Genomic DNA, 25,759 nt, shown 5'->3' with positions numbered 1-25,759 from the left:
ATACTCATCATAACTTATCATTTAAAAAAGATTTGGGTTGTCCACTGTCCATGCATCAACATGAGTAAATGGTGGCCTAAAGTGAATTCTAACATTAGTTTAAATGGCCTGTATTTGTATAGCGCTTTACTAGTCCCTAAGGACCCCAAAGCGCTTTACATATCCAGTCATCCACCCATTCACACACTGGTGATGGCAAGCTACATTGTAGCCACAGCCACCCTGGGGCGCACTGACAGAGGCGAGGCTGCCGGACACTGGCGCCACCGGGCCCTCTGACCACCACCAGTAGGCAACGGGTGAAGTGTCTTGCCCAAGGACACAACGACCGAGACTGTCCAAGCCGGGGCTCGAACCGGCAACCTTCCGATTACAAGGCGAACTCCCAACTCTTGAGCCACGATCGCCCAAGTTTACACACATTTAACAGTGTATGTGGTCAGTGTATATACTGATGTGGACAGGTGACACAAGTACTTACATTCAGATGTTTATTCAAACTTACTTATTAATACCTAATTCAGAATAAGCAGTTCTAACTCAGAAAATAGATTCAGAAATCTCCCAATTAGTGTTTACTGATTGTAAGTAAATAAAGCTGTTAATGGTAAATGATCTGTTACACACAAAGTCCTTTTTTACTCTAAGAATTCAAAACGTCTTTTACTACAAGCCACATTAACACATCCACACACATATTCGTGCAGGGATTTAATTGGTGCCTTTAAGCACTTTCTAACTGTCTCTCACACACACACACACACACACACACACACACACACACACACACACACACACACACACACACACACACACACACACTCCAATGAAGGGGTTCAGAGCAACCCTTAGTCAGAATCTTGCCCGAGGATTCAACATGCAAACTGGAGCCAGGCATCAATCCACTGACCCTCTGATTGGTGGACAAACCCTTTGTATCTCCAGAGCAGCAACCGCCCCCAGCAGTTGTTGTACATTAATTACAATCTAAATATATGTGTTGTGCCCTAGTTGATAGAGCTGTTTCAGTTCCCTGCCTGTCCTTTTTCTGGCTAAAAAAAAACCAGCAGCTGCAATGTATAGGTGTGGATCATTTACACCAATCAGGCATAACTCTGTGACCACTGACAGGTGAAGTGAAGAAGACTGATTATCTCTGGTCCATGGGAGGAACAGTAGTGAACCAGTGACAGGGTCATAGGCGGCCAAGGCTCAGTGATGTACATGGGGAGCGAAGGCTGGCCCGTGTGGTCCAGCCCAACAAATGAGCCGCCACAGAAAAAAGTTGATGCTGCTTCTGATAGAAAGGTCAGAATACACAGTGCATCACAAATTGTTGGATATCTGGCTGCATAGCTGCTGACCAGTCGGGGTACCCATTCTGACCCCTGTCTACTGCTGAAAGCACCAACAATGGGCATATGATCATCAGAACCAGAACAATGGAAAAAGGTGTCTCAGTAACTTATTTTGTTTTACATCACGTGGATGGACGTGTTCGTGTGGGTCACTTACCTGGGAAAACACCTGGCACCAGGATGCACTATGGGAAGAAATTTAGCCCCCAGAGGCACGTAGATGCTTTTGGTAATGTTCTGCTGTGAAACCTTGGTGTCCTGTGATTCATATAAATGTTACTTTGACATGTACCACCAACTTAAGCATTGCTGCAGACCATGTTCACCTTTCATGGTAACGGTATTCCCCGATGGCTTTCAGGAGTGTAATGTGGCCTGCCACAAAGCAAAAATGGTTTAGGAATGGTTTGAGGAGTGCAACAACAATGAGTTTGAGGTGTTGATTTGACCTCCAAATCAAGCATGTGTGGGATGTGCAGGACAAACAAGTCCGATCCATGTTGGCCCCACCTCGTAAGTTACAGGACTTAAAGGATCTGCTGCTAATATCTTGGTGCAGATACCACAGCACACCTTCAGGAGTCTAGTGGAGTCCATACCTCGACAGTTCAGGGCTGTTGTGGCAGGAAAAAGGGAGACCAACACAATATTAGGCATGTGTACGTTGCTCACTATAAGGTTTATAGGAAAGCAGTGCTGCAAGAATAACAGTTCTCCATAATAAATGTTTTCTTTTGTAATAAAATACTAAAAGTTTTGATGTGCAAATAACTCCAAATCTAACACAGATTATGTTCCCCATTCCTCACTGAGGTCCTCATTATTTACATCACATGCACTTTGACAGTTATTAGTCAAAAATTAGGAAGTTATTGTGGGAAAACTCTTAAAGTTAATGGCATATTAGTTGTAAATGAAGGCAATAATATGTGTTTTGTAATCACTAATTAATATAAAAAGCTCCTAATATGCATGGTAATAAGCAACTAGTTAATGGTGAATAAGAGTAGATTAATATAAAGTGCTGCCAAAAATCATTCATTCAGGATAAGAAAAATTGGATCTGATGGGATAAAAACGCCGATCCACATGTCTGAAAATCAGGTATTTCCAGCCCGTGTAAAGCAGCATGAAAAGATGCAACATTTAACACGTGTATGGCAAAATAGGAGATGTTTTTAAAGATTGTGACAAATAACAGTTTGTGGCAGCCTAAATGTGTAGAGAATAAAAGAACTGGAGCCAGAGTTAATAAGAACTGGAACCGATTAACATGATAAAATCTGAACGATAGCCATAGTTACCATGGAGCTTATATAGATGAGAATGCCTGAAGTAAATGCATGCAAAACTGTGATACACTCATCACAATTTTGACTGCATTTGACAGAGTTTTTAAGTGCCTTTAGTTTGCATGCATGTGCGCGCACTTGTGTATTTGTGTGTTTCCCTGTTTTACGTGTGTGCATGCTCCCAGAGGGGAAACGGGCTGTGTGGGGTGTTATCTGCTTCTGCAGAGGGTGACAGCTAATCACCAACCCTGACAAACACTGGGGGAGAGGGGAGGGAAGAGAGAGGGCGAGATGACAAATGAAAGAGAGAGCGAGAGAGAGGGAGAGGAGATGGCGCTGGGCAGGGGGATTGGCATTTGAATTCCACTGAGTAACCACAGAGCGATTCGGATCCTGTCATCACATCCTCTGTATGAGTTTGGACCTGAGCTGGACAACCGTGCAGCCTCCCACCTAGCCCACTGATAACTAATAAACCCCCATCAGTAAAGGTACACATCGAGATAAGAGGCCGCTGAGAAAACATTGCGACAATTCTCGATGAGTTGAATAAATCTGTGTTTGCCAAGAATGTCAGCAGCAGCTTTGATCTCCTACCTGCTGCTTGCAAATTCCCAGCCTCGTGGAGAATCTGCAGAAAAGGTTCACGAGCTGTCTTTATTGCAAAGCAAGGCATCTTTTCAAGTGGTACCTTGTCTGCTGTAAAGACATTGCCACGCACTTACGGTATATGCTAACTCCGCCATTAATCGTATCCATCGTCATACGTTAAATGCACGTGTAGATAGGGGGCGTTTTTTGCCTTGCAGATGGGCTGATGCGCGCTGAGTTAGTGCGAGCTGCTGGTGTCGCCTGTTGACACAGAGATCAGAGGGCTGTGAGAGATGGAGAGATGCTGTCATGAGATGGCGGCAGGCAGGCTGCACTGGGAGAGGGGAAGAGAGACGAGACGAGGCGAGGCTGCTCTGGTTTTTCAAGGAAAATTTTAAAGAGGGATGGGGGGGTGTTTTTTCTGTCTGTTATCATTGTAGGTACACATACCCATTAAATATTTAGTAAATGCTAGAAGGTTACAAATCGTAGCAAAATATCACATCACCAAATTTTCCAGTACGATTTGAATAGTCTTTGAATGTTTTCTTCTGGTGCAAATATCGACGTTAATGATGGCTCCGTTTGATTATGAAAGAAAAAGCAGGGCTGCCTGGTGGTCCGGTGGCTTCTGGACTTCCTGCCAAAGCCAGCGTGGGCGGCATTATTCGGACCAACTGGCGGCTGTCCGGGTAGCCGTGATGGGTGTCATGCTGGGGGCCTCCATACGGGTAGACCCTCATCTGCTCACAGTGTCACACCTCTCGCTGCTTTGCTCTCTCTATCTGACCCTGTCACCGAGGCACAGAGTGACAGATCCAGGCGGAGAGAAACCACGCAAGAGACAAGGGAGTGGGTGGCACATCCTTTTAGATACAGGCATAGCTGAAATCGTTGCTAAATAAAATCAAAGATAGCTGTCAGATGCTTTTACCGAGCACACTGGTTGAGAGCACGCAAATGGCACTATCAGTGAAGAAGTCAAAGGTCCACAGCTACTCGAGAATTGAGGTTGTCATTCACGTCTTTAAGAATACAGTGTAAGTGCTGTCTGTTTAACAGGCACAGCTCACTACCAGCTCTCATGCAGTACAGACCAGACATATAGCTGCATGTTGAGATTAATATCGTTTTTCCATGTTACCGCTTGTTGAGGTATATGGGAAGCAGCGTGAGGAGTTGGAGGGTTAATGTATCTTATCCACAGACCTACGGTGGTCTGGTGGTGGGTGACCGCCACACATCTGGGTTTGAGGGCGTGCACATCTGCATCTGTGTACTTGTGCCGCATCGGCCGCTAATGACAGCTGGCATTTGGCCACTATCAGTGGATCGTTAATTAGTATTGAGAGGTTTGGGGGAGAAACACAGATTCCCCTCTATCTCTAAAACAGATGTGTTCTTGATCCGCTAACCTATCTAGGCTGAGCGCATGCACACAAATACACTCTCATGGACGCGTATCCGGTCCGTCCATAGCTTCCCTGACATATGGAGATAGTCTGTAAACAAGTGGCTCTCGGAGTAATATTGACAGCAATATCTATCACAACTTGGAATCAACAAACAACAAAACAACTCAGAGTTTAGAAAAATAAAAAGCATAAGTGAAAATAACAACAACAAGGTAAACAGCAGGGGCGTATGACGCACTCGGCTCACAGTTCAGTTTAGGATACAGGGATTAATGTTTGATGCATTCTGAATATTCTTCAGGATTAACTGAAAGCAAACAATGGCTTTTCCACCTCTTTCTCAAACAGAAATACAAACCTGCATTCTCCTAATGATGATTAATAATTTTCATTAGCGAATAATGTGCCAATTACTTTCTTAATTAGCAAATTTATCACTTGCTCTACAAGAATATAAACAACAACACTTAAATTTACAGTTCAGAGCCCCCAAGGTTATGCTGTGACATTTGAAGGGAAAGCAGAGAAATGTTCACACTTTTGAAAAAAGCGGTCATTGCTGCTGCTCACTTATCGCGATACTTGATTACCTTGTTGCAGATTTATTTTTATGCCTCAGTTTTAAAGGCTTCTTGTGGATTTTAAGTCAAACAAATACAATAGTACTATGTTCAATAAAGAAAAAGAACAAATGCCTGCACGCGAGGATTCCCCCAACACCTGACATCAAAGAGGAAAGAATAGCAACTCGAGTGTTTCTCCAGCGGACGAAGAGCAGGAATCAAATGATTTTCTGTTTATTTTCTAAAGCCAACCTTTAACAAATCTCTACAAACTCCCAGACACTGGAGTAAAACATTATTATAGCTCCCACTAATGTCAGAGCCTTTGTCTATTCATTTAATTGTAGCATACTTATCCTGATGGAATTGCTCTGTGACCTTTAGTATTTTTATTTCTTCAGCCCTTATATTTGCTAAGTGATGGTATTCTGCCTGATTAGCGCACCCTCGTCCCCCCAGACACACACACTCACTTACACACACAGTTTCAAAACACAATGTATTCACTCCCAGAACCCCACTCCCATTGTTCTGCTTTATAACACTGGGAAAGGAGCATCAGTCAAGTATATTAGCTGGATCCTATTACTGTCACCAGATTGCCTCTCTGAGCCATCTTAAAGAGCCCCCAGACAAAACTTCCTGTCATGTTAATCCAAGCTTTAATAAATAGAGGGATGTGTAACCATATTCAAATAGGGGCTTCCGTATTTATGCTGACAAAGAGAGACGGGCTATCATGAAATGACAGATGAAAGTGTTTTGCATGAAAAGGAGGAGGGGAAAAAAAGTTTTTATCGACGCTCATTCTCCCCCATTCTGGGGAGGAATGTCAAATTATTGAAATGGTCTTATAAAAAAGAAAAAAAAAGCGTAACCCTAATCTAAGTAAAACACTGCAGGTATTAGGGGTGGTGGCCATTGTGAGTGAAATTAATGCTATTCACTTGAGCCTAGCAGTTCATTTTATCCCTCTTGTTCACCTATTAATATCAAAGTACATAATACACACCTTGTCTCCTAAAAGAGATTTATGGATCGGACTCATGAACAGTCATTGAGCACTTTCACTAATTCATGGACACAAAATAGTCCATTGTTGAGATTTTATTTTCCGGCTGGTTATTAACACAATTAGTAAATGGCTTATTATGTGAGGCACTTCTGGCTGTGTCTTTTAGTTAAGCTGAAGCAGTCACAGGGCTACAGTGGAAGCCTTTTGCTTTCCTGAGTATACTCAAACACAACAAAGTGAACTAAAAGCGACCTCTCCCATTCAAGGCCACCTCTTAGATTCACATGTGAAGAAGAGCAGACACTATCACAGAGAAGGACAAGCACTCATTCAGACTAGGTTAATTTCTATCTAGTCATTTCTCCACTGGAGAAAAGAGCTCAGTTAAGCCGGCATTTCACAACTCCATATCAGTGGTGAAGAGATACCTTATTTCAATAATATGCCTATCAAAACTGTACGTAAGACCCTATCTTGCAAGTAACTTATTAGTGTAATAGTGTGTATTAAAAAAAATAGCAGGCCTCGTAACTAGGCCTGATATTCTTGTATAATCAAGCCCCATTTTATCTTAAAGACCTAATAGTACCATATTACCGCAATAGAGCACTTGACTCTCAGACTACTGGCTTACTAATGGTTCCTCTGGTATTTAAAAGTAGAATGGAAGGCAGATCCTTCAGCTTTCAGGCCCCTTTTCTGTGAAACCAACTCCCAGTTTGGATTCGGGAGACTGAAAACCTCTCTTTTACTTTTAAGATTAGACCTTAAAAAACCTTCCTTTTTGACTAAGTATATAGTTAAGGCTGAATCAGGTGATCCGGTACCTTCGCTTAGTTATGCTGCAATCCATAGCTTTCACATGACATCAGAGCTACTGGGACATCCCGACCTTGAGGGCAAAAGCAGCACTGCAGTTCTTTGGCCTATAGCCATCCTTTGAACATCTTTGAGTTTAACTTAAATGCCAGATAGTTGCTGTGCTCAGATACACCAATCAGCATCAGAATGTTGTAGGGTAGGGCACCAACATGTGAACAAACCTCTCCTGAGTCTGCATTACAGGCCAAATCGCACCAACTGCTGTTTCTCCACAACAACCCAGGCTGTCAGTGGTGGCTCATTTAAGCGGTAGGAATGGTTGACCTGACAGGCGAATATATGTGGTCATCTTTACAAATGAATAGTACTGGAGCTTTTCTGGCCCTACACTGTAAAAGTCCAAGTAAACAAAACGTAAGATTTATCTGTGGTAGTTTTAAGCTAGCTGTTTTGTTGTTGTGACTTGGCTCTGTATAAATAAAACTGAACTGAAACTAAATTTAATTGACTCTGAGTTAAAGTCTAACAGGCCTATACTCAATATTAGTAAATGTTGTTAAGTATGCTGCAGTTACATTTAGAATAAAGCTTTAAGAAACAGAGGTTTTGCTGCCTCACTGCAGTTTAGCCCAGTTATGAAATATTGATACCAGTTTTATTCGTATTCCTTCTAGTTTGCACTATGCAGACAATTAGATAAAGATCTTATCAGCAAGCAAGGTGAAAAGTTTCTCAGACAGTTTTTCTGTCAGTCACTGAGGCATGTCGCTGGCATGCTAATTCTGACTAGTGCTAAAAGTTGGAATGGTTCGAAATACTCTTTTAGCAACACAGTGAGCCTGATTTAAGCAACTGGATCTGCGTAGGTGGCATTTATAATAGAGTTTTAAAACAGGCTCTTTATGTTTGAAAATGAATGGGAATGGGGCTTCTAAGAAAGGTGCTGAAAAAAGGTTTAATCATTGGTAGCTGCTTTTATGTTGGCATAAACTGTCTGCACACCTTTACTGCTTCTGCAATGAAAACCGAGAGAGCAACAGCAAAAACTTTCAGAGGGACAGTAAAAGGGACGTTGGCTGAATATTTGAATTCCAAAATATAGTAAATAATGAAATGAAATATCAGCAACAAGACGGCAAATGGAATATGGGAAAAGTTTTTGAAGTGAATGAACTTATTATGTATTCAAATGCATTTAATAGAAGTTGTGTACCCTAATGCCACTTCAATCCTTTTCATCTTCTGCAATCTCCTCATATTAAGTCCAGTTAAACAAACCTCTCCCCGGCCATGTCTTTAACCTTTTTGCAATGTGTTTTCACTCATCCTCCCTAAACTATACTGCATCCTCTGACCTTTCCACACCCTCTGGTCAAAGGTGCTCCGAGCTATATATTTACAAGAAGGAGGGGGGAAAAGGGGGGTGCAGAATGTCAAACTTGTTTTGTGTGTTTGTTTGTGCCTTTGTCCATGTGTGTGTCTGCTAAAAGAGGAATCTGATTGGCTTTCTAGGAGGAAGGACATCATTTTAAATAAGTCCTCAATGTTAAACTGTTTGCTGTAGGGCTTAGGGATTGCTCACCTCTCCAAATACTATTTTAGCTTGAAAGCATAATATTTCCCAGCCTGAGCTTTCACATGGGAGAAAGAGGGAGGGCCCTGGTGCAGCAGTTTCATGGAGGTGGCTTGCAGGCATACTCCATTCTGACAGAATGAGGAGGCACTCTGCAAGAGTGTGGCGGAGAGGAAAGGGGCCCTATTAATAAAATGACTCCATAATGGGTAGTTCCCTGCAGCTTGGCAAAGGAAGACAGGCGGATTGATGGACGAGACCAAGTCCTACTTCCTCAAGCATACTGAGCTCAAGTGTGTGGACATGCCTCTGTGAGGCCAAACAGAGGGCCAGACCGAGCAATATACCGAACTTTAGTTGACACAGGAAGGAAGAACCTGAGGTTTCCTTCTGTGTAATGGGGTCACAGTGGCTGTTTTAAATGAGAAACACACAGCTTTTAAGACCAGTCTGAAAGCTGACTTTTATCCTTCATGAAATGTTGAGGCTATTTTCCATATAATACAATCTGCTCAGTATCACAGATGGTTGGTTTGGAGGGTGGACGTCGAAAGAATGTTCCTTAATTGTAGGTAAACAAGACTCCCTGGGTGACAGTGTTATGTTTCTGTAGTGCATAATTGGGATTACTTAAGAATAAAACATTGTTTTGTATAGAAATTTGGTTCAATTACAAGAACAGGGTGTCAGAGTATGACTCATTGTTACCTCCATCGTTTTTTTCTGTGGGAGCCTAGATGTGTGGAGTTGTGCTAATAAAATATTTTTGTGGCACAACAGTGCTACAGTCTGCTCTAACAATACAGCAGCCTCCTGAAGGCATCACTCCATCATCCTTTTATTACATTTCTTTGTAACAGTACATTGATTAGAGTGGCCTCAGCATGACTGTCTTTTTAATTGTGTATTTGCTGATCTGAAAGCTGCTCAGAGCTCCGTGGTAGGATCTGTTCTAACCATTTCAACAATGCTCTAAGGCATTCTCGACACACAAAGCAAAGTTCATTGTTCGAATATACATCAGTTTGTATCACCATAGCGACCTCCTTGGATGCTGAGCAGGGGACCTCATAAATATGTAATCCTGACAGATTTGAGGAATTGTCCTCCTCAACTGTTTCTCTCAAGCCATTTTGTTAATGTCAACAAGAGGGAAAGTTAGTGGAATAAGCAGTGACAATGCGCCAGTGGTGTATATCATTAATAATTACATACACAAGAATTTCTGTGGAATAAATGCTGAAAAACACAAATCCGTCTGTTGCTTCTGTTTTTCAGCAGTGGATATAAAAATAATAGATGAAGCGTGTATACTGCCAGCTAGTTTCCTTTGTGGAGCTCTGTGGTTGCGTCACACTGTGTATTATACAGAATATAGTGTAACAGGTAAGACTTTGTATTTGCCAATCAAACGTGATTGATTCTGATTAATATGTTACACTTCTAGGGCAGCCTTGCAGCACCTTGTGTTTTCTGTCCAGTAACAAAGTATTTGTCCCTTTAAATCTGTGCAAATTGGCATTTCTTAAATTTTTATTTATTTATTTTCAAAAGAGTTAAGGAATAAAGTTTTGCTGGGGGAAACTATGAAACAGACATATTTACTTAAAAGAAAAAAGAGAGAGAAATATGGTAGACAGAGCAGACAGCAGATAAGCTTCTCTTCACCCCGACATCGCTGTGCTTTTTCTATCTGTATGTGTGTGATGTGTGTGTTAAGTTTGCACTCTAGCCGTGCATTTTTATCACTTCTGCGGAGGGTTGCCACTCATCCATTATAATAAGGAATATTCCTTTTGGGAAAGAAAAAGGTTGCGTTCCAGATTAAACATAGCTGGCCTGGCCCCTGGCTCGTTGGACGCTGAAAGAATAGCTCGTCCATCTCGGCTCACGCTTAAGAACGCTGTCCCTTTTGCCACCTTGTGTAATTGCAAGAGCTTATGGGGAGCTAAAATTTTGCCCTCTGCTCCTCGTTAAACTACCACTTGTAAAAGCGCTCAAGCGTGGATGCAGCACACTGCAGCTCAACGTTCCCAGACAATGATATAGATTTCCTCTACAAAAGAACAATTGAAAGGGTTGTCACAAATTTGTCTATTGTCACTGGTCGCTATCATTTCTCTGTTAATTGCCATCATTGTAATAGAATATTAGATGCACTACTGCGAGGGGAGTGTTGATGAAGGGGCAGCGCGAGCTGAGTTTTTCTCCTCGACCATGACCTTATCTGTCACAGCGGTAATGATAATAATGATGTGATACATCACTGATCGATGGAGGGATTTCTTTTTTGCCCCCTTTACCCACCCAGCTGCAAGGCTGTGCTGCAGGTTCGGCTACAAGCAGCTGTCCCTAGAAATAGGAGGGAGTCGGCCCTTTAGTCAGAAACACTTGAGAAAAATGGATGCTTGCCAGCAAGACAGCTTAAACCAGGGTTCTACTTATGAAAAGCGCTTTTACTGTAGGGTATATTGAGGGCCAAACCTGTTCACATGATCTGTATTTATTGCTTTGAGTTGTGCCAATAGAAAATTGGCACTGTGATATTTTTTTTGTAATCGAGGCATGTGTAGCAGGATTTTTTTCATGCTGAATTGGCCACAAATGATTTTGAGCATCACCTGGTAAACTGATGCAAATAGCCCAGTCGGTGCTTTGGTGTTGGCAGCGTGAGCACAAATCCCAGTAATCCTTGACACCAAAACTGACACCAAAATTGCCTAATAACTACACACAGCTCAATTCTTTCCACTCAGATAAAAATGAAGTTCACAGCAAGTGTAATAAAAGCAAGAAAAGAAACCACTGTGTATCCCAGTGCAGCCAGCACAAAGCCGCACCAGGTGCCAGTACAAAGACAGACACAACAAAAGGATAGGCACAGCCTACTCTCAGGTCACTATCTGTGGCTCAGGCCTTCGTTCCTTTGGCATCAGATATGATCTATATCAGTGTCACCCCCAAATTGCAGGAAAGCTCCTCTAGCCTTCAGCCATGAGCTGAATGTAAATGTGCATTTGACACCTATCTAAATAGCTGTCATAATTCATTTCCAGAGCTCTTAAATCTCCCCCTGTCACCTGGCACCTCTGCTGTTTTCCTGTCCAAAAACAGAGCACATTAGCCTTTATTGATGTGTTTGTCCTTTGATACATAATTCATCATTCAACCACATTTTTCTTTTTTTTCTAGAATTAGCATGTATTTTTCTGTGCTTGTTCAAACATATGGATTGACACAGACAAAGAGGTTGTACTTGGTGTGAGTTTGAACCTTGTGCTATATGTCAGAAAAGGTCTCTTTTTCACGGCTTATTGAAGCAGAGTGATATAGAGCTTTACCGTCATGTTACTCCAAAGATGACTTACCTTCAGTGGTCACGACAATAGAGAAAAAAAATAGTTTCACAGACAGAACTTGGAGCAAAAAAGTCTTTTAACTTCAACCAAAAGGCATGCTGTAGATAAAACCTTCAGAGGTGCATTAAATACTGCGTAAACACTACTAATCAATCAAAGCACACAACCTGTAAAGGACACCAAATATTTCCTCTGGTTCTCCAGAACTCAGAGGAGGATGCTAGTCTTCTAGCATTTGCATTGATTAGTTGTTTGACAACACAGTGAATGCGTAAAAGCTCCCAGTGTACCAATTAATGTGCGATCTGTTGGTCAATGCCTTTAAAGCCCAGGCAGAAGTTCTTTCACATGACTTATGAACAATTTGTAATAGCAACAGTGTAAGAGCTTGCACAATGGGATTCAGAAAGAGGAAAGGGCTCTAGTATGAAATCACTACCTTCTTTCTGTGTATTGCTAGTAAGCCAACACTTGACATACACTTCTGCTGGCCCTTTGTTAGAGGTTATTTGGTTCAGATGTGTTTGCTGCAGGTTCAGTTAAAGAGCTGCCCGGCCTCTCGCCCGCTGACTGCCTTCCAGCAGCCTCTTCTTAAGCGGTCATGGACTGTTCCAGTGCATATACCACAGTGAAATAGACTTTTGCTCTTTTCTTCATTGTCACAAAAGGCCAGGCACTTCGCTGGAGTTCCCATTCCCTTTTTACATAGTGATAAGACAGCCATTATCCTTTGAACCTTTCTTTTCACTGTGCCAGGAGAAAAGGAAGAGTGAAAGAGAAGGAGGAGGAGGACAGAGAAAGATTTCTTCCCTGAGGTGAGCCTGGCCTCACCTCTGTGTGGTGGGCTTTTTTTTGTGAGCAGTGAAGAGGTCCTTAACCTTCTATCAGATGGAGGCACACAGTTGTGTTCTGCTTGAATAACTACATTGAAAAGCCCTGAAGCACGGGAGATGGTTCTATAGACTCTGCAAGTGGCATAGAGAGAGAGAGAGAGAGAGAGAGAGAGAGAGAGGGGAGGGTGTATAGTATGACCTGCTGGAGTGTGACCCTCACATGATGTGCACATTCTTTGTTAAAGTGCCCATCAGTGCTTCACTGTGAATCTGTGTTCTTTGTTGGATGGGTCTCGCTGACAGGATGGTCCTTCTCTAATAATGTCACAACAACACAGTTCACACATTTATGTAATACACTTCCTTTAATAGACCTCACTTCATTTTACAAAGTAGCAGTCTTTCTGCTCTCAGGTTGTAAATGGCTTTATGGTGGCAATACTATCAATATTAGAGTGCAGATATCTGAATGTCAAACTGCATGAAGGGCTCGTGGTGGCTGATGGCTGATGAAACTGCGGGCCACTTGTTTATACAGCACCACATGACAACACAACCCACCGCAGTGCTCAAGACAGCAAGAGGAAAGACGTATGTTATTCACCTTATTGTAGCCGAGATTGTTAGAGTTAACTAAAATGAAACAAAAAACCAAAAACTATGTGTGGAAAAAATAGTTAATGGGGGAAGAAAAAAACTGAACTTAAAAACATGAGAGCTAACTGAAATTCCACTGTCTACCGATAAAAAGATAACTCAAATTAAAAAGTGCAAGATGTCTCTTTAAGTTTTAATGTTGGTCTATTTATTGAGATGTCTACATGACTATGCTTAGGCTGTCTTCAAAAAGCACTGTATTTGCATTTTTATTTCTGGATGTTTGACATAAACTCTCCAAATTATACAGTCAGCGTAATAAAAACTAAAATGAAACATTTTGTAACAATAAAAACTAAACGGAAACAACTAAAACTACTTTGGAATTTGAAATGACACTGAAAACAAAAACGTATTAAATGAAAACTAATTAAATAATGCAAAACTGTAATAACTCATCCAGACTTACAGGTGAGTTTTGTTTTCTTTTTTTCTTTGTCTTTTCCTTCCTCCTTCTTCTTCTTCTGCTTTTTTTTTTTTTTTTTTTTTTTTTTTTTTACTATTTCCCAAGTTCTTAAACAGAGCAAAGAACTTTTAACACAGCTTCTCCAAACATCCCAGTTTGATCTTGGACACAGAAAATCAATTATTCCATAAGCACCAAAATGACCAACATCAGCATTATTAGCTCTCTGATGCTAACAGTCAGTTGTGTATCCTTTGCTGGATAACAGCCTGTAGGCATTTGTTGTGGTTTACAACAAGTCTCGCACACATCTCCCAGCCCATTCTTCTTCTGATGAGTCTCTCAATCTCTCCCAGATTTGATGGTCCTCTGGTATGGATCTTGGTCTTCAGTCAGCCCATTGATTTTCAGTGGGATTCAAGTCAGGGCTTTGCACAGGCCAGTCTGTAACATTCACTTTGGTCTTCTGGAAGTATTTCTTCACTAAAAGTGGCATATGTTTTGGGTCATTGTTGCGTTGGAAGACAAAGTGACGACCAAGACTCAGTTTTGCTGCTGACTGCTTGAGATTTTCTTTTGAAATCTTCTTTCTTCGTGGTTCCTTCGTGCTTGACGAGCTCCAGACGCACTGAAGCATCCACACAACATAATACTCCCACCCTGTGTTTTACTGGGTCTCTCTGGCCAAACAGCTCTTGAGGATGTGCTTCCAGTATGTATAATCCTTCTCCAGGTTGTCCTTAGCATACTTCAGTATGGCTTGAAGGCGTCTCTTCTGCAGAAGCTGAGTTTTTCTTACTCTCTAACCTCACAGCCCATCCCTGTGCAGGGTTCTAGTGATTGTCTTCTTGAGACTACTGTTCCTGACTTGGCTAAGTCATTTACTAGTGTCTTGTTCTGGGGTGTTTAGACACATCTCTCAGTAGTTTTCTTTCCAAACTTTTTGAAATCTTTCACTTGCTAATCTCTGCCAGGCTTGTTCTGTACTGTGTGGCTCTCTTTGAATTTCTTGATGATACTTCTCGCTCCAGTTCTTGACAGTTAGAAACGCTGTGATAATTTTGTATGTCCATCTCCTGGTTTGTGACCATCAACAATTAATTTTCTCAAGTCTAAACTAATTTATTTCATTTTTGGCATTATGCTTTCTCAAGTGACAGCTCAAATCAAATACAGAACAAAGGTTTTTGTTCTGTGTATAAATTGGAAGAGAAGCCTCAGTTTTAACTTGATTTTACAAGCTTTGACCATTACACAGCTAAAGCAAATCATTATAGACCAGTGGTTTGTTTCTATGGCTCAAAAAAGGTCAGTTTTTCAGGGGGCTAATAATATTGACCCTGGTAATTTTTCTTTTCTGAAATAATTCTGTTGTTGTTTGCAAATAGAAAAAAATCATGCTCTCTAAAGACAATATTTTTAGAAATGCTATGAGGAAAATTTGTTTCTCTGTTAAAAAAGCAGCTGGGAAAACTTTGATTAAAAATTTAAATTTCAAAGGGACTAATAATTTGTCTTCATCTGTAAACCAAGTTATTTGTTTGCCATGACTGTTGTTGGTGCTCTTTCTGTTCTCCTCTACTCTGTCTTTTCTTACACCACATGGACAAAGTATGGAGTGACTTTGTCTATGTGTTTTTAGTGTTTTCTGTCTCATTGTCACAGGTATATAATATCATGCACCTAGCCATGTCTTTACAAACATTTGTGAAAGAATGGGTTATTCTAAAAAGCTTGCTGAATTAAAGCGTGATACTACCAAGATTCCATGATCAACAGCTGAATAAAAATTACAGATCTGAGGCACATACTGTATATATTTCGCCCATGCACTGCTGGCTCAATAACTGCAGAGTTCCACACCACAGCTGCCATTAACATCAGCACAAATACGTGGCATAGGTTTCCATTGCTGAGCGGCTTCTATAGGTATAATCTGTAAGTGCCCTAGTAGTTTTTCCTATGTAGTGTAACCCTTTTCACCAACTGGTCAAGCCAGATGGATGAAACTCCCTTAAATTGAGTCCACCAGAGGTCTTTTCCTATTAGGAGAAAGTTCTTCCTCCCTACTGTCGCCAAGTTTTTGGTCATGTGGATGTAATGTCATTCACACTGTATGCATATGTTTGAACTCTCTGATATTGTAGGGTCTGTAGGGTCTTAATGTTAATTTATGTTGTGTTATTTTGCTTTAAAATACAATGCTATTCTATTTAATGTTTTGGGAAGTTCTATGTGCCATGTTTCTATGTGCCTGTATTTCTTTAAGTGTCAAATAAATATGCCATTTTTGTTTGCACTTCTACTGATGCATGGACTAGTGACTCTGTTGGCTCTTCCAGTATCACTGACATTAGATGACAGAAGTCAAATGCTATAAATTTCTGTCTCCCATGTAAATGATCACAGGCTGTCAGCCACGCTTGTCAAATTAAACGTTTACCATAGTTGGTAAACATGCCATTCCATCTTTGCTCTGCAATGCAGCTTTCACGCTGTCAAATGCTTAGGCATTAGAAACTCTTTCTGGTGCTACAAGCTGAATTCCAGCTACAGAAATGGACCAAATTGGAGTTTTCTCACCTCTTGTTTTCAGTACGGTGTAGACACTAAACAGTCTACAAGTTTCTTTGGGTTCTTTAAACCTAGCCAGTGGACTGCAGCCATTAGCACTTATGGGTTGCAGTTTCCCAGTTTCCTCTCACTTTAATGTGATTTTGATTAGATCGGCTGGAATGAGACAGACGTTAGGTTTGGTGACATTTTAAATGTCTGTTTAGAAAACTGTTGCTGCAGGTGATGTTGCCCGGCAGCTGTTTATTTGTACTCCCCCTGTGATATTTTCCCGCCACACAGTCATCAGATAGCACATTTTTCAGAGACACTGCAAACTTCATTATTATTATTTTTTACCCTTTTGTGTTGACAAAGAGAAATAGTCCAGGGAAAATAATAACTTTGTTAGTGATTGTATAAAAGTGCCAGCTCAAGTACCAGCAGCTCTGCTGAATTTATATCCACACTTGAGCATTTCCTGACAGTACTTAAGATAGACTGCCTGTCTAACTTTTGTCCTCTTTGTAAAGACTTGAGCAAGCGATTATTATTTTAGAAAGTGAGTGTGAAATGCCTGCCTGCCATTTTAAACAATATCACCCCTTGCACAAGTTCCACGTTTTAATTCAAGATTCTTCACTTGCCATGTCTCTCTCTTGCAATGACTCTGGCTTAACTTAACCACATGTAACATCCATTGTTTTGTTCTGTCACAGCTGTTGTTTATCACTAATTTGCAGAAGTGATGCAACTCTGTAGGATTTAATAAGCCCTACCTTTCCGCAACATTTACCTGCAGGCTCTGCCTGCCTTCCTTTTCAGGTAGTCTGGCAAACAGCAATTCAGGTGCTCAGGCACTGGGTGTGTGTATAAGTTACTTGAGGATTCACATCAGTATTGCTTGCTAAATTTGACAATTTGGAAATAATTTAGGGAGGAGCAAATCAAGTGCCTGTGAGCCATACAGTGAGTAACTTGGCCCTACAAGCTGTGCCAACGTCTTGTGTGCCAAATGTGTGGCAAGAGGGTGGCACGAACAGCGTGCCAGCGCTAGTCTGCCTGGCTGCCAGGCACTTCTCTTTATCCAATCAGACAGTTCGGTTTGAGTGAGACCCCCTATTCTTGTCTCTTCCCATCTCCTCCCGAAGCTTTGTAACCCTCCCGTGAAAAGCACAGATGCACACTTGCACACTATTAAGCCTCCTCAGTACAGTTACACTTACCTATAGACCATAACCAGGGAGTGAATGGTGCAGAGTGCTCCCTCTTTTTGTTTCTGTCTGCTGCTGCTGCTGCTGCTCTCTACTCCTCCATCTTTTTTTTCTTTTCTTCTTTTTTTTCTTAGACAACATCACAGGCTAAATGAGCATGCCTCAGTCTGTTTTTTAAGCATTTCATCAGCATTATAGAAAGAAGAGTGTGTCTAGAGATCTGTTTTTCGGGGATGTGTGAAAAAAAATTCTGCCTGTCTGTGTGTGGCTTTATTGGACATGATGAAGGATGATATTATGGTGGATGCTGCTGCTGCTGCTGCTGGGGCTGCTGGGGCTCTGAGATGAGGAAGGATCACATTTGTCTCACACCCGCTTAGTATAATGTGTCTATCTGTCCCTCTCCACAAGACTGGACATCAGTGTTCATCAAAATAAACATATTGTCAACACTGTTTTTCTTCTTCTTCTTTCTTTCTTTTTTCTTCTGGTAGTTTTTGTTAATTTTTCTCCCATTGCTGCTCTTCACATATTTGCCACATCTAATCCAGAAAACACGTAACGCCACTGTGATTGCATGGATTTCTTTATCGCTGAAATTCTAATCTATAGATGGACACGGAAGTGGTAACCCGACAACACAGCGTGAACTCTGATTTATTATGTGGGAGAGGGGTGCTGGGGAAGAAATCAGTGTAAAGGAGCGAAAATAAATATTCTAAGAGCAATTACTGCGAGTAGACGAGCTGCGATTCAATAGGGAGAAGGTGATGCGAGGTACTTGCCGAAAAGATTAAGCTAATGTCGGCACTCCTCTTATGTCTTCCAGGTTGATGATGCCATGCTTATGTTTGATAAGACTACTAACAGACATAGAGGTAAGTGCACAGCTTCTGTTCCCCCTTTCCTGATGTTTTTTTCCCCCTCTGTCTTTCCGAAAGGTGAGAAAATAGTCATTTTATGTCCTTTCCCCATGAGATAACACAGAACAGTTCCATTTCACATGATATTAGGTGTGCCATCTGTTCAACAATGGGAGCGTGTCAAAGTAATCAATAAGCTGGTACGGTGTTTAGAATGTTTGAGCATTAGATGGAGAGTGTGTGTGTGTCTGCGATGATGCTGGTGTGAGTGTTTCAGAGAGGTGCTTAAAGGGTGTAAAGATTGCGAGATGGTGGGTGCTGTGCAGTCAGATAACAGCATCAGATAAGACCCAGGAGAAGCACTGACTTTATCGCTTTATCTCATCAGCTCCTTATCTGAGATGAGGGGGGACATTTCTCTCTCAAGCAGAAGGACTTTCCAAAGACAGGTTTCCTCCCTGCACCACAATGCGGCGTCGGCGTATTTAAGCCAAGCGACACTCTTTTAGGCCCCGACTTAACCACCGGCAGACACGTATATAGGCCTGTCACTTATCCTCAAAACTGTGCGATGGTTGGTATTGCTGCCTCACACAGGTACGCTAAAGGAACTTTTTAGGAGACAGACTGTCCCTGGCTGTTTATGCCTGTATGTATCATTGTGTGCGTGAGCAGTCGACAGGCGCTGACAGGTATTTCCACAAGAAAAAGGAGCAGACACTGCTGTGTTTGTCACGCCAGTCAGCTCACTTGTAGGCAGAGCTGGCATCACAACCCTCTCACTCAGCTGGGCTGAGCATATAGATGTAAATATTTGTTTGCAGCGAAGAAGTCGTCCCCTCAAAGTGAATAAATGTTTAAGTGCAGTGTTCTGGGATCGAAAGCAGTTATTGTTTTGCGAGTGAGCTCTGTCTTTGGTTTTTAAGCTATATCCGTGTGTGAGTGCTGTGGAGGCAAACTCTTTTGAGTCTGGTAAACAGTTTCTAAGTGTGAAACATGTGAACTATAGTGGAAGTGATCTATGGCTTTGAGGGGATTTTGATCTGTAGTGACAGAACCCAGTGTGAGGTCTGCTTTGAGACGAAGGCTTTTCTCACACTCTCTCTTATTTCTTGCTCTTCTCTCTCCTGTCTGCTGCACCGCCAGCCCTCTGTGAAAGGGGCTGGGCGCCATGCTTGGAGAGTGTGTTAGGCGTTTGCCTTTGGGCAGCAAAATGCCCTTCAAATGAAGACAGTGATGGAGAAACAGCCTCCTTGGCAATTTTTCTGATGACAGCGGGCATATTTATATTGAGTGTGACACGGAGACAGGCGTCAGGTGCAGTTCTTCCTGCGGTTGCTGTTTTGTCTAAGTAGCGTTTTGATTATTTGTTCCAGTGGGAATTTGACACGGTAGATATTTGCTTTTTTTCATCTTGAGGGAAAAAAAACAAAAAAAGCACAACAGGTCTTTCAGATGAATGGCGCAGAATATTACAAACCTCTAAGAAGTTATTCACCAGAGCCATTAATGTGACTGGTCATATTTTTATTTGCTATATTTACTTGAACATTGGGAGGTTATACTGTAAAAAGAAAAATGCTATTTTTACTACTTAAAACCTTTTAAAGGTGCTCTTTTACTGCTGCGCAACAGCAAAGGTTCAGATGGCCTCATTTGAATGTCATTTCTGTAGCTTTTTTGTTTTTCTCCCTAAACATTTCTTACCTAAGGTCAGTGCTGTATGTTGCTGTATAATGTGATGTTTTTTGTTTTTTTTTTTTGGAAGAGCTTATTGTGTTTGAGATGCATGATCGACACTTGATTGTGAGTGTTTTCTTTGGGGCTGTGGTGAATTGGATAGAGGACAAACGTCACACTTCACTAGTAGCAGCATTGTCCTTCAGACGGTCCTGCGAGCCTGGCGAAACGACAACCAGAGGAGACATTCTCTACCCTTCTCGTTTCTACCTTTTCTTTTTTTTTTTCCTTTTTACTCTCTATCTCTCCCGGTCATTCAGTCTTATTCGTTTTTCCTTTTCTTCTATCCAGTCACACTATTTCTGTCCCCAAACCATCTCCCATTCTGGCCTGTCTTCGCCATCTCTAGTCTTTCTCCTTCTGTCTCTCCTGTTAGAGGACACTCGCTGTAAGCAAAGCTCCTCACAAAGGCACACGCTGCACACCATCTCCTTGGCATTTAAAGGAGTAGAATACAGCCAATTGTGTTGGAAATTGAACTCTCTAAAGCCTCCCTTCCCGCTGCAGCAGTTCATTGTGGGTGAGTTCAGTGTCTTTGCTGAGCGGCTTGGGCTGTCCAGAGGTTGATGCCAGAGGGCGCCTATTGTTCCATGTTCTACTGCAGTGTCCCACCCTCACCACCACCACCACCACCACCCCACCCTCACCGACTCCTGCCCCGCCTCCCTACAACCTTCCCCTTTTTTTTCTCCTGACATTCATTTTGTGACAGAGAGGAGAATTTCAGGGCATTATTTCACAAGATATTTTTAACTTTTCTTGTTTATGGGTGGTTTATTCGGTTGTGCAGGAGGTCCAGCAAACAGTGCCTTTGCTCCAAAACACAGACTGGGGACAGGGCCATGAGCACAGCAGTCACAGACTACACATACCAGTCATCATTTCCAGCCCCCTCAACATGCCTTCACATGCCAAAATTGGATGACAAGACAAGCTATATGGGTGGGAAATAAAAGCTTTTGGTATAGCCCTGAGTCAAAAATCGTTCTGTCATCCCTTTACCTCCTCCCGTCCCACTGGCTGACATATGATCTATGATCTCAAATGTGATTTTCACTGTCAAACACAATTGGCAGTGCCATGAAGAGTGTTACAGGGGTGCAGAAAAATGGCATCTGTAAAAGGATGGGATTGAGAGCATGATGAAAGAGTGGCAAATATCATTATCCGCCAAAGCATTGGGGTTTAATTTGTGAGTTACAAGTTACAGTAGATGATAAATGAATTCTTTGTCTTGTTACTCGTAAGCGTCCCTTATTAAGTGCTACTCTACCACACCGTAATTAGCCCTGCTTCTCCACCACAGTAGCACTCTCATTGTACCCCACGTATAATTCAAAAGGTACCTTGTACAAGGTGAAAATATTTAGCATAGATATTATTCACGAGCAGCTTCCCAGCATCACTCTTACTACACACAAATCAAAACAAGAACCACACGCACAACAGAAATTAGAGCAATGCAATTCCGATGCTAAAATATACTTGCAAGTTTCACGGATGATGATTATGATAATGATGATGATGATGATGACAGATCAAGCAGTCCAGCACGGCACAGTCTCCATGGCAACTTGATCTGGTCACGATAAAAGCTTGGCTGCAAGCACCAATAGGAAAAGTGCATTTTTAATTATTGCTGCTTCCCATGGCGAAGCATGGGGTTTTTTTGTTGTTTGTTTGTTTTTGTTTTTTGTTTTTTTGATGACCTGAAGAAGAATTACCAAATCTAAACATCAAGCTTGGTGTCAATACAGTAGCTGAGATATCATCTCACTTTCTGTTTGGCTGCTTCGCTCCAATTTCTATTGGCTGCAACAAACAAACTGTTTGAAAATTTAAACCAGTATAGTAAGTTGGTTTTTTTTGTTTGTTTGTTTGTTTTTTGCCTGTCGCGTTTGGATCTTTAGCCATCAGATTTATTGTCTGAAGGCCAAGAAAGATGCCTAGCGGATTTACTTTACCAAGTGGCTCATCATGGCCTTGCCATATTGGTCCATTTGATTGACCTTTATTATTATTATGTATTTATTTTATTTTATTTTCTGTTGTTACAGATGGGACAGACATGACTGTGGGATAGAACAGTGAGAAAGAAAGAATAAAAGAAAGAGAGGGTGAGAAAGAAAAACAGAGGGGAGAAGAGATAGTGAGAAAGGGAGGAAGAAAAAAAAATACCTGGATCACCTGTCGAGAGAAGAAAAAACAGAAGAGAAAACAAACAAAAAAAGAGCAACATAATAAACACAACACCATCATAATAAACTAGCTAACAGTAAATAACAGTAGATACTTAAATGTTATTAATGAAATGTTATTGTGCAGCACGCAAGATCGACAGCGCGCAATGTGCTTTGAGGTAGCAGCCAAGAAAGGTGTAGTTTGTGTCTGTGAACACCCGTGTGCACACCTGTGTGGATCAGCACGCTTGTATTCAAAAGGTTTCTCCATGTAACGTGCGGAGGGCGGTGAAAGAGGCAAAGCAGCGCTACGGGAGGAAACTAGAGTCACAACTCCAACAGAGTGACTCTAGGAGCCTGTGGCGGGGACTAAGGACAATAACGGACTATAAAGCACCAACAACCGGTATGACGAACGCGGCCGTGACTCTGGCAGACGAGCTGAACACTTTCCATGCTCGCTTCGAGGCTGCAGCTAAGGTCTCCAACAATGCTAGTGTTAGCGGCGCTAACGGCTGCAGACAGGAAGATACTGCCAGCACCGGAAACGTGCTCGTCATCTCCAAGCATGAAGTAAGGAGAGCCTTCAAAAGAGTGAACACCAGGAAAGCAGCAGGACCAGACGGCATCCCAGGTCGTATCCTAAGAGACTGCGCATACCAGCTAGCTCCTGTGTTCACTGAGATATTCAACATCTCTTTATCTCAGTCGGTGATCCCCACATGCTTCAAAGAGTCCATCATTGTTCCTGTCCCGAAGAAACCCCACCCTGCTTCTCTCAATGACTATCGCCCTGTAGCCCTCACCTCAGTAGTGATGAAGTGCTTTGAACGCCTGGTCAGAGACTTCATCATTTCTTCACTACCAGACACACTGGACCCACTACAGTTCGCTTACCGTCCAAATCGTTCCACAGACGATGCCATCTCTCATCTCCTCCACACATCACTCACTCACTTGGACACTAGAAGGGGGAATTATGTTAAAATGCTCTTCATAGACTACAGCTCTGCATTTAATACCATAATTCCCTCCACACTCACCACCAAGCTGGAGCATCTGGGACTCAGCTCATCTATGTGTCAGTGGATCTCCAACTTCCTAACTGGCAGACCACAGGCAGTAAGGATGGGCGGACATGTCTCAGCCTCCACCACTCTCAGCACTGGAGCCCCCCAGGGGTGTGTTCTGAGCCCCCTGCTGTACTCTTTGTACACATATGACTGTGTGGCCACTACCAGCTCCACCACCATCATCAAGTTTGCTGACGACACCGTCGTGGTGGGCCTGATCTCTGATAACAACGAGACGGCCTACCTGAAGGAGATTAGGAATCTGGAGAACTGGTGCCAGAGGAACAACCTCCTTCTAAACATCAGTAAGACAAAGGAGCTGATAGTGGACTTCAGCACTAAGCAGGAGAGGAACTACCAGACCCCCGTCATCAACGAGTTCCCAGTGGAGAGAGTGGACAGCTTCAAATACCTCGGAGTTCACATCACGCAGGACCTGTCATGGTCCTGTCACATCAACACCGTGGTGAAAAAGGCCTGACAGCGTCTCTACCACCTCAGACGCTTGAGAGACTTCCAACTGCCCTCCAAGGTGCTCAGGAACTTTTACTCGTGCACCATAGAGAGCATCCTGGCGGGAAACATCTTAACCTGGTTCGGGAACAGCACCATGCAGGACAGACGAGCTCTACAGAGGGTTGTGCGGTCAGCTGAGCGCACCATCCGCTCCGAGCTCCCTGACCTGCACTCAATCTACAGCAGGCGGTGCCGGACCAAGGCCAGGAAGATCGTGAAGGACCTCAGCCATCCCAACAACAGACTGTTCTCTCTGCTGAGGTCAGGAAAGCGATTCCGCTCCCTGAAGACCAACACAGAGAGACTGAGGAGGAGCTTCTTCCCGCAGGCGATACGGTCTCTCAATCACACCACCACACAGTACTGACCCACACATATGGTTCTTACACACACACACTGGACTTTCTGGACATTGTTTTTGCACACATTGTTTTTTTGCACAACACTGGTCACTATATTCTTCATTTCCGGTTAATACTTGTACAGCTGCTGTTATTGTGTATATATTTATTTATATTTAGATTTCTTCATACATTCTTATATAGTTCTATATTGTGTATTTTGTTGTACAGTTATTTTATTTTCAACTTTAATTTATATATTTTATCTTATTCCTTCCCAGTTAAATTTACCCTTCATTCTAATTTGTGTTGTACAGTTATTTCATTTTTAACCTTAATTTATATTTTATTCCTTCTTAGTTAAATTTACCCTTTTTAATTTTTCATATTTATTTCCTATCTTATTCATAGCCTTTTCCTTTTTTGTTTTCTTTAGGTCACGAGCAGTTGTCCAAGCATTTCACTACATATCGTACTGTGTATGACTGTGTACGTGACAAATAAAATTTGAATTTGAATTTGAATTTAACGATGTGCTAGGGAGTGTGGGGAGCCATAGCCCCGTCCCCCAGGGCGTGAAGCAGGTATGAAGGAGAGGAGGTGTAGTAAGTTCTGTGAGGCTCTGAAAGAAGATCACTTCCACCAATTTTGGTCATGACTGGAATCATTTGCTACCTGAATGTGTTCAAAGTTTCAGTTAAATCCAGAATGGCAGTCTCGTCTATTAGGTTGGCATGGGGGAGGTAACTTGTGTCAGCCTTGATCTGTGATGCTTTTGCTTTTCTTTGGCACCTACTAGCAATCATTTGTGCTTCCAAGCAAGGTCATAATCAAGTGGCAACTTAGGGTTAGCTTTGGACTTGACTTTATGAAAGGAATCAGATGGAGTGTAGTCTTTAAAAATCTGCTTTATGCTTCCAGAGTTAAATGTATATTGTAAACACAACCTCAACTTTGACCTGTTCTTGCTGCAGGAGTGCCCGAACCACAGAAACAAGAAACGAGTGAAAAGAAAGTCTTATGTGGCCACCTGTATTTGTCTTCAAAAGTAAAACAGCGCCCATAAATGCCCATGTTTTAAAAAAAACTGCTTTGCAGCACAGATAAGAATTTTTACAGTCTGGTACTAAAGCTAACTTCCCCCTTTATAGCAACTGTCCAATAACTCACCCATAAAACTTTATTAAGGCTCAAAGTTAGGGATGTGGCTGCATTGACTGACAGAACACAGGCTGCTGACTCATACAGTTGTGTCAGGCAACTGTCTGCTAGGCTCCACATCCAATCAATGAACTGGAGCTTTTGATTATGTTTGTAGTTTTTACCTCTTTTGGAGATTGTTTACTGTAATTATCTGGCAAATAATATGTATGATGTGTCAAGTATGTCAACTCA

At 42.0% G+C, this 25,759-nt stretch overlaps 1 protein-coding gene across 7 annotated transcripts in view; it reads left to right on the top strand.

The window, feature by feature from the left end:
• The window catches only part of msi2b (musashi RNA-binding protein 2b), a 285,592-nt gene that overhangs the window by 145,610 nt on the left and 114,223 nt on the right, over positions 1-25,759 (top strand). For all 7 annotated transcript variants that reach the window (XM_080866576.1, XM_080866573.1, XM_080866575.1 and 4 more), the window contains exon 7: positions 18,481-18,529. In XM_080866576.1, coding sequence (XP_080722702.1) covers positions 18,481-18,529 — 49 coding nt within the window. The remainder of the gene's footprint in view (positions 1-18,480; positions 18,530-25,759) is intronic.

The sequence above is a fragment of the Rhamphochromis sp. 'chilingali' genome (assembly GCF_963969265.1).
Source record: "Rhamphochromis sp. 'chilingali' genome assembly, chromosome: 19".
Lineage (NCBI taxonomy): Eukaryota > Metazoa > Chordata > Actinopteri > Cichliformes > Cichlidae > Rhamphochromis > Rhamphochromis sp. 'chilingali'.
Note: the sequence above shows the minus strand (reverse complement) of the source record. Positions and strands in the feature narration are given on the sequence as shown.